The sequence below is a fragment of the Myotis myotis genome, unplaced genomic scaffold (assembly GCF_014108235.1).
Source record: "Myotis myotis isolate mMyoMyo1 unplaced genomic scaffold, mMyoMyo1.p scaffold_m19_p_8, whole genome shotgun sequence".
Lineage (NCBI taxonomy): Eukaryota > Metazoa > Chordata > Mammalia > Chiroptera > Vespertilionidae > Myotis > Myotis myotis.
This window is the reverse complement of record NW_023416390.1, coordinates 34,825,664-34,839,452: the sequence shown is the minus strand read 5'-3', so window position 1 is coordinate 34,839,452 and position 13,789 is coordinate 34,825,664. Positions and strand designations below refer to the sequence as shown.

Below are 13,789 nucleotides of genomic sequence, written 5' to 3'. Positions count from 1 at the left end.
ATCACTTTCAAACGTTCTCATATGTTTGAAAACGTTCATAATGAGGAGACATAGAAAACATAAAATCGTCTGCGTCTTCATCTCTCTAGGGACAGAAGACGTTGAGTTTCAGGGCTGCCCTAACAAAGTGTCAAACAACAGACATGTCCCACGGTCTGGAGCCTGGAGGCCTGAGGTGAGGCAAGGGCAGGGCTGGTTCCCCCGGGGCCGGAGAGAAGCTGCCCCTGGCCTCTCCGGCTTCTGGTGGTTTCCTGCAATCTCGGTGCTCCTTGGCGTGTGGGACATCACCATCTCTGCCTCCATACTCTGTCTGTGTCCCGATTCCCCCTTTCACAGGAATCCCAACACCCCCCCTCCCCCCCTTATTCCAGTACAACCTCATCTTAAGGATTTATGGCAATAATCCTGTTTCCAAGTAAGGACACATAAGAGGTCCTGGGGTTAGGACTTCCACATACGTACTCTGGGGATACAGGTCAGCCCATCACAGAAGGCCACAACCTGCAATTGTCTGGTGTCCAGCCCAGAGGTGCTGAGTGCTGCCCCTGCTGGTGGGCTAGAGGCAGAGCCAGGCTTGAGCCACATCCTATTCACCTTGGGAAGGTCCTTCCCTCAGGCCCTCTTGCCGGCAGGTCACCACCAGTGACCCTGTCACTGCTCCACCTGATAAGAAGAGCACCCCCCTGCCCCCAGCTGCTGCCCCTGGCACAGCCCCATCTGGGTGGTCTGGGCCAGCTCTGCCTCCTCTCACTGGCTGGTGAGTCGTGGACCGCCTTCTGCAAATGGAGCTGGGACAGCTGGGTGTGGGGTCCTGCTCTGGGTCCTGGACTCTGGGTCCTACTGAGCTTAGGTGAGCAGGAGTCCTGTGGTCAGGGTGGGCTCTGACGGTCCTGCCAGCAGGGTGCAGGCAGAGCTTCCTGTTGGAAATAAGTGGTTAAACCTGCTCCCCAGCCCTGGATAGGAAGCAGGGCCTAGGGGTGTGAGGTTCACACTCACTGAGCACCCATCCATGCCAGCAGCAGCACCTGTGCCCACCGAGCTCAGAAACGAGGTGGGTAGTACTGTCTTGGGGTATTCAGATGTGGAAATTGGGGCTCAGGAAGGTTAAGGGGCTGAGTCTCCCCTCTCCCAAAGCCAGTTACATCTGAGGCAGGACAGGGACACCATGCGATCTGAAACAAGTAGCAAAGGGACACAGTGTGGGCAGGAAGCGATCTAGGTTCGGTCTCCCTGCTGCTGATTGGAAACAAGCAATTCATAATGCTTTTTCTCCTCCGGAGTACCAACAAGGGAGGTAAAGAGGACAAGGGAGGGCCTGAGAGAGGGCGGGGCGAGAGAGGGGCGGGGCCTGAGGGGCAGGGGCTGAGAGGGGCGGGGCCTGAGAGGGGCAGGGCCTGAGAGAGGGGCGGGGCCTGAGAGAAGGGCAGGGCATGAGAGAGGTGCAGGGACTGAGAGAGGGGCGGGGCCTGAGAGAAGGGCAGGGCATGAGAGAGGGGCAGGGACTGAGCGAGGGGCGGGGCCTGAGAGAGGGGCAGGGCATGAAAGAGGGGCGGGGCTTTGAGAGGGCGTGGCCTGAGAGGGGCAGGGCCTGAGAGAGGGGCGGGGCTGAGAGGGGCGGGGCTTGAGAGAGGGGCGTCGGGACCTGAGAGAGGGGCAGGGCCTGAGAGAGGGGCAGGGCTGAGAGGGGCGGGGCTTGAGAGAGGGGCGGGGCCTGAGAGGGGGCAGGGCTGAGAAAGGGGCGGGTCCTGAGAGAGGGTTGGGTCCTGAGAGAGGGGCAGGGCTGAGAGAGGGGCTTGGATGATAGAGGGGCGGGGCCTGATAGAGGGGCAGGAGCTGAAAGGGCTATGCTGCCCTCCTCTGGGCTGGAGCAGAGCGCAGCCTGAGCCACCTTTGGGCGGCTTGAGTGGAGGGCAGGGGGCTGGAGGGGACTAAGAAGGTTCCAGCTCCTTTATTCCCTACTGGGCTCTGAGTGTCCTCCAGGTTTGTCACCACACAGACGCGTGTAGATGAGGCAGCTGCTTTTATTAGGATTGAAGGGAAAGTAGTCCCTGGCGGAGGGGCCGGGGTTTGGGGGAGGCGCCGGGGTTACTCCTTCTGCACTGGGTTGTCACCCACCCTGGGAGGGCTCAGCGCCTCCTTCCAGGGGGAAGCCGACCGCTGGTGCCACGGGATCAGCTCCGGGGCATTCCTCAGGGCCACTCTCCTCCGTCCGAAGCGGCCCACAGGCCTGATTCTGCGGCCCGTGTACCAGGCAGGGTCGATATCCGGGGCTGGAGAGAAAAGGCGAGTCAGTCGCAATCTGTGTTCCCTGGTATGCTCAGTGCCCTGCCGGGTGGTGTTGGGTGCAACTGCCTCCTCCCCATGGGGCTCTGAGCTCACAGGCCAGGCTGGGACCCACCCACAAGGGAGGGGCACCCGGAGGATCAGGTGGCACCTTTTCTGGGTGGTGTGGGGTGGCTTTGGGAAACAGAAATTCAAACTCACACCAGGACCAAGGACTAGTCCCCTCCTCACCCCCACCATTCTGTGTCAGCAGGGGACCAAGCATACTGGAGCCCCGGCCACCTTGGTGGTGGGAAGCGAACCCTGGAACGTGTGCCAGACAGGGACCCTGGGAAGCGGGTGACAGGGCCACTCTGGGTTGAGGACTGCTGAACACAGGCCAAACCTCCAGAGCTGGGCACTTAGTAAGGATGTGCCCCAGGTTAGGAGGTGGCTCTGGGGTGCAGGGGTGGGTGAGGGAGGCTGACATCTGGTTGGGTGAGCACTCACTGCGGGTCTCCATGGAGTGCTGGTGGGCTGGACACGTTGCCCCTCGCAGGGCCAGGCCCAGCAGCAGCAGGCACAGGAGCCAGGCCTGCAGCACCTTCAGCCCCCTGGCTCCTCGCCGAGGCCCTGCTCGAGGTGGGATCCCACACGGGAGGGCTCGGCCTGGGGCAGAGGGGGCAGGAGCAACGTTAAACACGCGTGAGGGCGCCTGTGTACAAAGCGGGAGCCTCAGGGAATGTGAGTGCCGTGTGTGCGTGAGAGAGTGTGTGTGCACAGATATGTGAGGGGTATGTGCAGGCATGAGCTTGTGTGTGCAGGTGGGAGGATGTGTGTTCCTGGGAGTGTGTGTGTGAATTCTCTGCTCCGGGCTGGGTGGGCATGAACACAGAAGTAGCTTTGCCAGACCGCCTGGCAAAGTCCCACGCCTCCTCAGGACCCCATTCTGTCCTCTGCACAATGAGTGTTCAGTGAGGTGGTCCTGTGTGTCAGCCTCTGTGGCTCCGTCATGGGGGCACTGACCCTGTGTCATCAGAAGGAACCGGGAGGTATGTAAGCTGTGGGTGCAGAGAGGCAGGCTGTCTGGAACAGCTCGGTCTGTCAGTCTGTCTGTGTTAGGGAGCTGGGGGTGTGTGAGAGGCCTCTGCATGGCTGTGTGCTGTGCACCAGGCCTGGGCAGGAAGGGTAGAGGTGAGCAGGTTTGTGGGGAGCTGCCCAGAGGAGCCCAGAGGAGCTGCAGGGGTGGAGGGAGCCAAGCCTGAGTTAATGCTGCGGGTTGGGGACTAGGCATGGACCAGGCTTAGGGGCTAGGACCCCAGTGCAGGGTTCTTTCCCTCATTCTGCCCAGGACCTCCTGCCACCTGTCCAGTCCCGCCCCCAGACCCATTGGAGAATGTGAGTGGACAGCTGGGCATTGTAGGAGGGTCAGCGTCCTATGTCCGTACCAAGAACACCCCCGTCCCCATGACCCCTGGGACCTGCCACCAGCCACAGGGCATCCCCCTACAGACAGGGGCACTGCGGGCAGCAGAGGGGCCAGAAAATGCATTTTGTCCTGTGGGCGGAGGCAGTGACCTGCCTGAACTGGTCCGTCCAGCAATTCCTCATGCTGGGTCCTCTGTCAGGTTCCCCACCCTGTCTGTCTCAGCGAGGACCCCTCTGCTCACCTTGACTTTCGAGCCTGTCCCTGAGCCATGCAGAAAGTGCTGTCCACCTGGGTGATTTAAAATGCCACCCTTTTCTTTTTTGGGTGTCACACAGGGGGTGGGGGACCCCTACCAGAAAATGGAGGTGCCACCCTGAGAACAGAGTGTAAAGAGATGCTGCTTTCTCCTCCCCAGGGGCTGGGGTTCATGCTGGATGGAGGGCACCTCAGGAGAATGTTAGCAGCGCCTGGCTCCTAATCCCCAGGGGGATTCCCTGTCTGCATTCTCAGTGGGGTGCAGGGGTGGCCTCCCCCCTTTGCCTTTACCATGGACAGCACTTGAGTCCTAGGGGCCCTGGGCAGGCAGGAGTGGCCCTCCCTCAGACACATAAACCGTGGGGTGGCTGCCCCTGCCTGTCCCTGCCTCTCCCACCCCGTGCTGGCCAGCCTCGCCGCCGGAAGAGCCAGCGTGGCCTTCATAGAGCCCGGACCCAGAGGGAGATTTGCAGAGTGACAGTCCCCTGGGCTACTCACCACTGTTTCCCATGATGGTGCCGAGCGTGGCCAGTGTCCTGAGTGTGACTCAGCGGGAGCCAGCCTACCCTTTTATAGCCCCCGGAGGAAGCAGCCCAGCCCCCTGACGCCCCCTCTCCCCTTGGTCCCCGCCCCCCTCACAAGGGGACATCAGAGTCTTTGTCTATTTTCTTTTCCTCTATTTTTTTTTTTTTAAACTCTCATCAGCGATGTGATTTGTCCCTTCCTGGGTTATATAATTTCATTTGGGCCAAGTGGTTTTAAAACACATTAGCCTTCCTTCTTCACGCCGGCCTTGGGGACACAGCAAAGTCAAGTGCCAACAGTCTGGGTAGCGCGTGAGCCACTGCCTCCCACACAGAAAGGCGACCATGCGGCCACTCCTTCATCTCCTCCAAATCATGGTGAACGGAGAAGTCGCCACGCCGGACACATGGTGAGAGGAGAAGTCGCCACGCCGGACACATGGTGAGAGGAGAAGTCGCCACGCCGGACACATGGTGAGAGGAGAAGTCACCACGCCAGACACATGGTGAACGGAGAAGTCGCCACGCCGGACACATGGTGAGAGGAGAAGTCGCCACGCCGGACACATGGTGAGAGGAGAAGTCACCACGCCAGACACATGGTGAACGGAGAAGTCGCCACGCCGGACACATGGTGAACGGAGAAGTCGCCACGCCGGACACATGGTGAGAGGAGAAGTCGCCACGCCGGACACATGGTGAGAGGAGAAGTCGCCACGCCGGACACATGGTGAGAGGAGAAGTCGCCACGCCGGACACATGGTGAGAGGTGTTACGTCTCCGCGAGCCTCCTCAGTCTGTGGCTTTCCGTGGCGACATTCTCATGCACAAACTACTCTCGTCCATTTCGTTGCTTAAGATCGGGTCCTCTCTAGGCTTTTACAAGTCTTCATCATTAATGTTTTCAATGGGCAAGTTTATTAATATCAGGAAACAAATATGTTGAATTTGATTGTAAAAGCAATTTATACACCTCTGGAAAGAAATGAACACATGTAGAAAAATAGGAAAACACACACAGAGAAAAAGCACAATAAAACTCAAAGAAGCGGATCGTTTTCACAGGTGATGTGCTTCCTTCTATTGGTTTCCCACATCTTTTCTGGGTCAGTTCATCATATTTATATGTTTTTGAGTCTCATTCTTCTCATTTAACAGTTATGTCCTCGAGTTGAAATAACTGACAATATTCTACCATTTAACTTGGACCTAGACACTTAACTCATTTGTATTCGGACTAGATTATGTCAAAGGTCCCTAAGTGCTGTTGAGTGTAGTGTCAGGGAGCCTGTCCTGGGGGAGGAGACCTGGGTGGCCCCCTCAGGCATGTAGGCTTGTGATAGGACATGTCATGTGACCATCACTTCTCAGAAATTCTTCAGGGCTGTACCTGCCCCTCCGGGAATTGGCTGCCCATTCCTGGTGGCCAGCAGGCTCCCTGCGGACCTGGGGTCTGTGAGCACTGGTGAGGGGGCAAGTGACTGGGGCCTGGGCAGTGGAGGGTGGGTGTAGGGCTGTGATGGTGGCTGCAAGGTGAGGTCACTGGGGGTGGATTCCCTCAGAACTGGGGGTGTCTCAGCGGTAGTGGTGGCCAAGTGCTCAGGGGTGTTTCTTACGAATCGTGGCGAAGGACCGCTGTCCGGAGATGTGCTCCTGTCTTGGAGGCGGGCCCTCTGGGTGGTCCCCACAGATGTGTGCACAGTCAGGGCCACCTGGAGGAGCATGTGTGTGCACATGTGTATGTGTGCACGTGTGCCAGTACAAGTGTGTGGGCACACATATGCCTGTGTGTACATACACGTGTGCCTGTGTGCGTAGGGGGACAGTAACCCCTTTCAGCAAAGTAGCTTTGTCACAGAGTGGCATTGGTGCCCTACCACTTTGGGCCTTCACCAGTGGGTGTCTGTAGGCAGTGGGAGATGAAAAATTAAAGGTATCAGTTGAGGTAAAAAACCCTAAATAAAATATTTTTTCTTCTATCACCATTTATTCTCTTTACCCTCTTCTACCTCCCCCACCCCCTTTAAATAAAATATTAAAGAAATAAATTCAGCAATGTACTAAAAACCTAATTATCTTGACCAAGTAAGGTTTATCCCAGGAAAGCAAGAGATTGTTCCGGTTGGAAAAAGTCATGAGGTGACTGAGGGGAGCTGAGAAGTCTGGAGTGGTCTGGGAGACACAGAGGATAGAGTGTGGTCTGATGAGGGGCAGGGAGGGGCAGGGTTGGGGTCTGGGGCCTGGGGTTTCTGGCTCCAGGGCTGGGTGGCTCGGATGGGAGCTCTGTGGATGGGAGAATGGATGAGTTCCGTGGTGGCAGGTGTTGGAGCAGCTGGAGGGATGACTGTGTGATTGCTCTTTGCATTAGTAGCTCCTTAGGGAGACCTTGGTCATGGACCAAACACAGTGTGAACAGAGCACAGGTGGCCGTGAGCAGGTTCTGGGGCACAGCACCCCCTGTCCTGTTGTAGGAACATGCAGGGACATGGAGGGCAGCCAGAACTGCCTCTTCTTTGACTCCTAGGAGCTCACTTTGACATTAGTTTACTTTGTGAATAAGGACGGGTGTCCATAAAAAACTGGCCTCCCTTCACTTACAGGAACCTTTTAATCATTTGTAGCATTGACTTGGGAGCAACACCCTTTAACCAGCCTCCGTTCTGAGAAGGGGCCACAGGTCCACCTTTTCCACCAATCCCAGCATAGCCTGAGGCTGGCTCATTCCGTCCCCTGGAGGCTGCCTTTGCACCGGGAGCTGTCCTGGACGCAACCCCTGTGGTGACCTGACAATGGCTCAGGGTGGAATCTGTGCAGCTGTGGGTGGGACTTGCCCACAGTCAGGTCAGAAGTCTCATCATCAAAGGCCCTTGGGCATCACTTCTCCATCTTCCTCTTTTGGGTACCATGTGAACTGGACAAGACACCCATTGAGAGTGCCAGGTTGAAGCTCACCCAGCATCACTGCAAGAGTATAGAAATCACAGCAGCAGCTCCAGGGCACTGCCTCGCACCAAGGGCTCCATGTCCCCCTCTGCAAAACAGGCTTAAATTTGACCTGAAGTTTAAATAAACCAGGGAGCCTACAAAACCACAGCCAGGCGTGGGATGGGGCGACGTGGTTAGTTTCTGTGCTCAAAGGCAGCTCTGGAGGCCCACAGTGGGCTCCTCTTACAACTGAAAGAGCCACCCAGACACCCAGACGTAGCCCTGAATCCTAGCCTGTCTGAGGTGGTGAACTTAGGGCTCATCTATGGAGCTTATGGCAAGAGGCCGGCGGGCACCACTCACTGGTCCTGGCCCTCTGGGCCCCGGGCTGCTGCCCCATGTACATTGCCATCACCGCCTCTCCCCACAGGTCCTCTAGGTCTGTGTCTGGGCACTGATCATATGCCACTCCTACCATGTGTATGCTCTGCCCTTGACCAGAGGGTAATGTCTCCCAGTCTGTGACCCACAGATGAACTTGCAGAATAGGTATATATGTGTGGGGGTGTCAGGGGCTCTATTCCTCTCTCATTATTCAGCTGATCATGGGTTCAGTTCCTTCCTTGTATTGATGCCCAATTTCCTTCTCCAATTACATCCACACAGAATACACACACACCGGGCCCACACTCTGATGCACACTGCCATTCCTTTCTGTTCCATTCATGAAATCGACATAAGAAAGGCAGCAGTGAATGGGGTGAAAGTTCTTGCTGAATAGGTTTTCTGTGTGTCCTTCAAAAAATTTAAACAACATTGTCCTGAAGGAAACATGTAGCTTAGATGTCTCTCATGGATCAGAACAGGCTGGCTTCGTGGCCTGGGAAGTGGTCATTGAATGGGGGTGAGCAGCTGCAGGTCTGAGGACCATAGTCATTTCATAGGTGGGGTTCCATCAGGGACGGTGTGTCTTCCTGTTTCTCCACTGGATGGTGTAGAATGGAGAGTGCAGGGCCGATGCGGGGACATCATGGCTGTGGGGGAGGGAAAGCAAGGCGGGCTGCTCTGTTGCTCTGTCCTGTTCCCAAGAACCTCTCCCGCTTAGGGCTGGTGGGTCATTACAGGTTTCTGCAACGCACAAACACATGCACAATAAGCATGCACAGATGGGCATGCACACACATGCACACATAAGCATGCACAGATGGGTATGCACACACACACACAAGCATGCACACATATGCACACACGTACAATAAGCATGTGGAGATGGGTATGCACACACATGCACATATAAGCATGCACAGATGGGTCTGCACACAGATGCATGCACATGCACAATAAGCATGCACAGGTGAGTATGCACACACATGCACACATAAGATTTTTGTTTAAATCTTTTGCCAAGTTTACATGTTACTTTACCCCAATTTTCTTCACTCCGAGGACTTAATACCAATAAGTAACCTGACAGGTCACAGAATTTCGAAGACACCTCGGAGAACCAGATGAATCCTTACCGAAAAGCTGTGGTGGGCAGTGCCCCTCCTGCCGTTGGGGTTTCTCTGTGTCAGGGAGCCGCGGTACACAGATTTCCGATCAAAGGACTCGTCATCTTTGCCTTTGGGGAAAACACGGGGGCGGGCTTATTAATCACACACTCACCCCAAACAAGTGTCGTTGCCTCCCAAGAAATGAACCAAGTAGCAGAAAAATGGACATTCCCCCCTTGGAGAAGTTTTCTCAGCACTCAATAGTTTCAGCAAAGCACCCACATCTTAGCAACTGTGCAAAGGAGCGCTCTCTTTGGAGCAGGCATGAAAACCCTACTCCCTGGGCCCAAAATGTTCACCGGGGGCAAAACAATAGAAAGGTCCTTGCACTGGTGTGCGGTCTGCCACTCCTTTCCTTTCCTTTTGTGATGTGACAGCCGGCCTGAGGGGGTGGGCCTGTCCTCAGGAGAGGGTGTCTCCTCAGGGCCTTGGTTGTGAAATCCATCACAACAGAGGGTCCTGCAGGTGCAGGGCGTGAGCTGCTGCGTCCCACAGATGATGTGGAAATTCAGAGCCCTGCTTCCACGCCCCGGAGCCCATCCCTGCCTGCGGGGAGGAGGGACGCAGGCGACTCTTACCTTGACTTTCAGGGGAATTGCTGAACTTCCCCCTCAGAAGATAGGGCCCCGCCATCACCTGGAAGGAAGGAGACACATCTGGGCTTCACTCGACTGGAACTTAGAAACACTGGGGGCCAACTTGGGACCTGTCATTCTTCCAGATTCTAAGTAACCGGGTGGACTGCTTCTGCTCTTTGGCAGTATTGGAACCGTTAACCAATTAAAATGCATGCCGTCAATCATGTAAGCACCCGGTGCCAGAATATAAAAGGGAGCTGCCGACATCGGGAGGCGTGGGCTGTGAGGGCTCCTCCCGCACCCACCCTCGGCTCAGTGCGTCTGAGGCCACCAGCCTGCGAGGCTTGCCAGTTCTCCACCACCCCCTGGACCTGCCATGCTCTGGAGAAGGTGTAGAATGTGGTCCTGAGCCCTGGGCTGTCCTTTCACTCTTAGTCTGGCCTTTAGGGGTGGGAGGGAAGCACGCACCTCAGCCCCATCGGAAGGGCCTGCAGGTGGGTCCTCGGGACTCTGGCCCAATTTCCCAGCAAGTCGGGGCAGAAATACCTGGAGGACAAGGAAGAAGCCTGTACATGATCGCTGCCCTGTGTCCCCTCCAGCCACGGGCCAGCTGGACACGGGGCGGCGTGCTCCTTCAGCACTCGTTCAGGAATGCGGGGGAGGCACGCTGGCCCTGCCAGATAGGCCACTCAGTGCTCTGGGACTGGGGCACGGCCAGGTTTAGCAAATTAAAACACAGAACGCCCAGTCTGCTCTGAATTCCAGAGAAACAGCAGGTCATTTCTTAGTGCATGTCCCAGTACGCACGGGCTACACTCACACGGGAAGATGATTCGTCGTATATGTGACATCGAGCTTTAACCGGCGTCCTGTGTTTTACCTGGCAGTCCCGTCTGGGACTCTCCCGGGAACGTCTTTCATTCTCGGCCAGGTGTCCTCACCATGTGATTTTGCCTGAACATCCCCGACCTGACCCAGGAGAGATGTCGTGGGGGCCCTGCTGCCCTCCCCACCCCCTGTTCTAGGCACACCATGTCAGTGGCAGTGTGTTAAGATGCCCACACGGGTGGCATCCTTCAGGGGCTGCTTCTGCACTCTGAACCGTGCCCCTGGTGTCTTTCAAATCCTCATGGGAGCTGAGGGTCCCTCATAAAGTACTTTCTCCAGTTAGAAAACAAGTAACAAATGAAAAAGAGCCCCCACAGGCACAGCTCGGGATGGCTGCTAGGACACTGAGGCGGCAGTTCACGGAGGGGAGACGGCTGGCCCGGGGCTCTCGGTTTCACGCCCTGGGCGGGCCCTGTGGGGCTGGCCACGAGTTGGGCACCCAGGCCCCGGGCACCGCAGCGTCCACTCACCGGGAGCTTAGACTTCCTCCGGGGCTTTCCTGAGGGCTTCACCGTGAGCCCTGCAGCCCGCAAGGCTGCGATCCTGGCCTCGATTTCCGACACCTAGAGGATCAGTGAAAACAGACAGACGTCACTCAGGAGCCCCACCTCCGGTCACAGTCCTGGAAGAGCAGCTGCCCTCATTCACTGATTTTACTGTGTTTCCCACCCAGATGTACTTTCTGGGGTCCCATTCCATGCAGGTGCCATGGGTGTCGGGGAGGGGCTGGGTCACCCCCAGTTGGGAGCAGAGTCTGAGGGACTGGCCCTCTCTTCTCTGTGGGTCCCTAGGGGGCTGGCTGAGCAGGTCCCAGTCACTGTGACTGCCCCTGGGAGGCCTGCTCTGTCCTCTGACCTTTGTCACCACCGACACCTCTGCCCTTACACCGAAGCTCTGGGCCCACGCTCCTCGGGTCAGAATGTGGTCCTGAGCCCTGGGCTGTCCTAAAATCTTAACTGCTTCTAGAGAAGCCCCTCCATGGGGTGGGGCAGGGGGAGTGCCCGCATCTTCCTCCAGTGGCTACAAACCCCGCCCGCCCCTCTCTACAGCAAAGGGGAAGGGACGGAGTGAGGTGAGAGGGGGTGGGGTGTGATTCCCACAGGGACCCCCAAGCTCCTGTTCTGAAGCTGAAGGGGCTCTTCTGCATGAGCCGTTGGGGAGCCCCTCCCCTGCTGTCACACCGTCAGGGCCCCACCGCTATCTGTCTAGGGGAGCCATCTGCTCCCGAGGCTGTGGGCTACCTCGCTCTCCGTCTGCTGAACCTCAGAGGCCGTCACGGCCACCCTGTCCTCCAGCTGCGACAGCGCCTCGTCCGGGGTCCTGGCGGTCTGCATGGGGCCCTGGGGGCCAGGGGGGCTCTTTTCCCATCTGTGTGTTTGGCCTGCAGACGTGCACACCTAGGACAGGAGAGACTGCAGGCTTCACCAACAAGAACCTCATCCTACCATCCTCTTTTCTCTTCACTCCTGGAGCTGGGCGGGCAGACGGTCAGCCAGGGGCTGGGCACTCTGCGGCCCTTGTCAGGCCCCCTCACTGACCTCCAGGGGTCAGCTGTCTGCCCTGGGCTGGGCTGCTGGGTTGTCTACAGACTGTTGACCCCTGGCCCTACCTCTGCCCGTGTCCTCTGGAGACCGCGGGGGGCGGCCTTACCTCTGGGGTCATCCGGGGGAGGTCCTCCAAGGAAGTGCTCCTGTCCAGCTCCGCCCCTTTGTCCTTGCCCTCCTCCTCGGACGAGGCCCCCTGGTCGCTGACATTGCTGGTCAGCTCCTCCAGCTTTCTCTTCAGGGTCTCCTCCTCCACATCCGCCTCCGTGGGCTCGCCGGCACCGGGACCCTGAAATGAGCAGCGAGCGGGTCTGGCTCAGGGGGCATCTGTGCGCATCGTACTTAGAGGTGGGGTTCTGAGAGGGGTCGCACACCTGAGCTCCCGCTGAGCCGTGTCTCCGTCCACTCTCCACGTGAGCTTGCAAAAGTCCCCGTGCTGGGCCCAGTTCCAGCCCCTCCTGGTGATCCTGATGCCACCAGGCCACCGAAGACCCACCATTTATCTATTACACATTTATTTTTAATTGTAGTTTACATGCCATATTGTATTAGTTCCCTGTGGACAGCAGAGTGATTTTCCATGAATACACCTGACGAAGCCACCCCCACAACGGGGCTAGCACATCTGTCAGCGTGCGTGGTGTGGAGGCTGCTACTGGCTCTGCTCCCTGTCCTGTACATGACACCCCGAGACTCATGTTACAGCTGGGAGTTGTACCTCTTCTCTCCCCCTTTTCTGCTCAGCCCCTCCCTCCCCTCCCCTCTGGCAACCATCTCTTTGTTCTCTGTATGAGTTTGTTTCTGTTTTATTTTGTTCATTGTTTTCTTTTCTTAGATTCCACATATGAGTGAAATCATGTGGGATTTGTCTTTCTCTGTATGACTTATTATTATTGTTTTGTTAATCCTCACCCAAGGCTATTTGTTTCCATTGTTTTTTGAGAGAGTGGAAAGGTGGGAGAGATGGGGAGAGAGAGAGAGAGAGAGAGAGAGAGAGAGAGAGAGAGAGAGAGAGAGAAATAGCTCCATGAGAGAGAGATACATGGACTGATTGTCCCCTTCACATGCCCCGAGCAGGACCAGGGATCAAACCTGCATCCCTTGACTGGGAATTGGAGCTGAGACTCCTTGGTGTGTGGGCTGTCACTCTAGACATTGAGCGCATAGACCAGGTGTCAGTACGACTTATTTTTTAAAAAATATTTTTACTGATTTTCAGAGAGAGAGGAAGGGAGAGGAAGAGAGAGAAACATCAATGTGAGAAATGACATGGTATCAGCTGCCTCCCGCACATCCCCTCCTGGGGATCAAGCCTGAAACCCAGGCAGTGCCCTGACTGGGAATTGAACCCGTGACCTTTCTGTGCACCGGACGATGCCTAACCAACTGAACCACACTGGCCAACACTTTCTGTACAACTTATTTCACCCATGTTGTCATAAATTGCAAGATTTCATTCTTTTTTTTTTTTCAGCTGAGCCATTGCCCATTGTATATATGTATCACCTGTTCTTTATTCACTCATCCATTGCTGGGTGCCTGGGTTGCTTCCATATCTTGCCTATTCTAAATAACGCTGCAGTGAACGAGGGGTGCATAGATCTTTACTAATTATTTTCTTAGTTTGTGCTTTTAACAAAGGGGCTTCCGGGCCCTTTTGTTAACAACAAAACCGCCTTTAACAAAGGGGCTCCGGGGCCCTATCTCCAGGTGGGTCAGCAGACATCCCACCACTGACGTGCGCTTACTCATTCCAAAACCCTGCAGCCGAGGAACAGAAACAGTGGCCAGGACACAGCCCACTCCCACCAGCAAGACCCAGCACCCGCCC

The 13,789-nt window shown here is 56.4% G+C and overlaps 2 protein-coding genes across 7 annotated transcripts in view; both read right to left on the bottom strand.

The window, feature by feature from the left end:
* Positions 1-2,089: 2,089 nt before the first annotated feature.
* PRLH (prolactin releasing hormone) lies at positions 2,090-4,546 on the bottom strand. The gene is given in 4 exon segments (XM_036320513.1): positions 2,090-2,173; positions 2,176-2,270; positions 2,773-2,931; positions 4,445-4,546. Coding segments are annotated over 4 exon segments (333 nt in total). The 5' UTR covers positions 4,458-4,546; the 3' UTR covers positions 2,090-2,107.
* Positions 4,547-5,365: 819 nt separating this feature from the next.
* Positions 5,366-13,789, bottom strand: part of MLPH (melanophilin) — a 36,069-nt gene continuing 27,645 nt past the window's right edge. For 4 of the 6 annotated variants that reach the window (XM_036319574.1, XM_036319573.1, XM_036319571.1 and 1 more), the window contains 7 exons: positions 12,065-12,247; positions 11,656-11,811; positions 10,885-10,977; positions 9,995-10,072; positions 9,527-9,584; positions 8,916-9,016; positions 5,366-8,523 (listed from right to left, as the gene is read on the bottom strand). In XM_036319574.1, the coding sequence (XP_036175467.1) occupies positions 8,497-8,523; positions 8,916-9,016; positions 9,527-9,584; positions 9,995-10,072; positions 10,885-10,977; positions 11,656-11,811; positions 12,065-12,247 (696 nt within the window). In that variant the 3' untranslated portion in view covers positions 5,366-8,496. The remainder of the gene's footprint in view (positions 8,524-8,915; positions 9,017-9,526; positions 9,585-9,994; positions 10,073-10,884; positions 10,978-11,655; positions 11,812-12,064; positions 12,248-13,789) is intronic. The other 2 variants (XM_036319575.1, XM_036319576.1) reach the window with 2 other exon arrangements.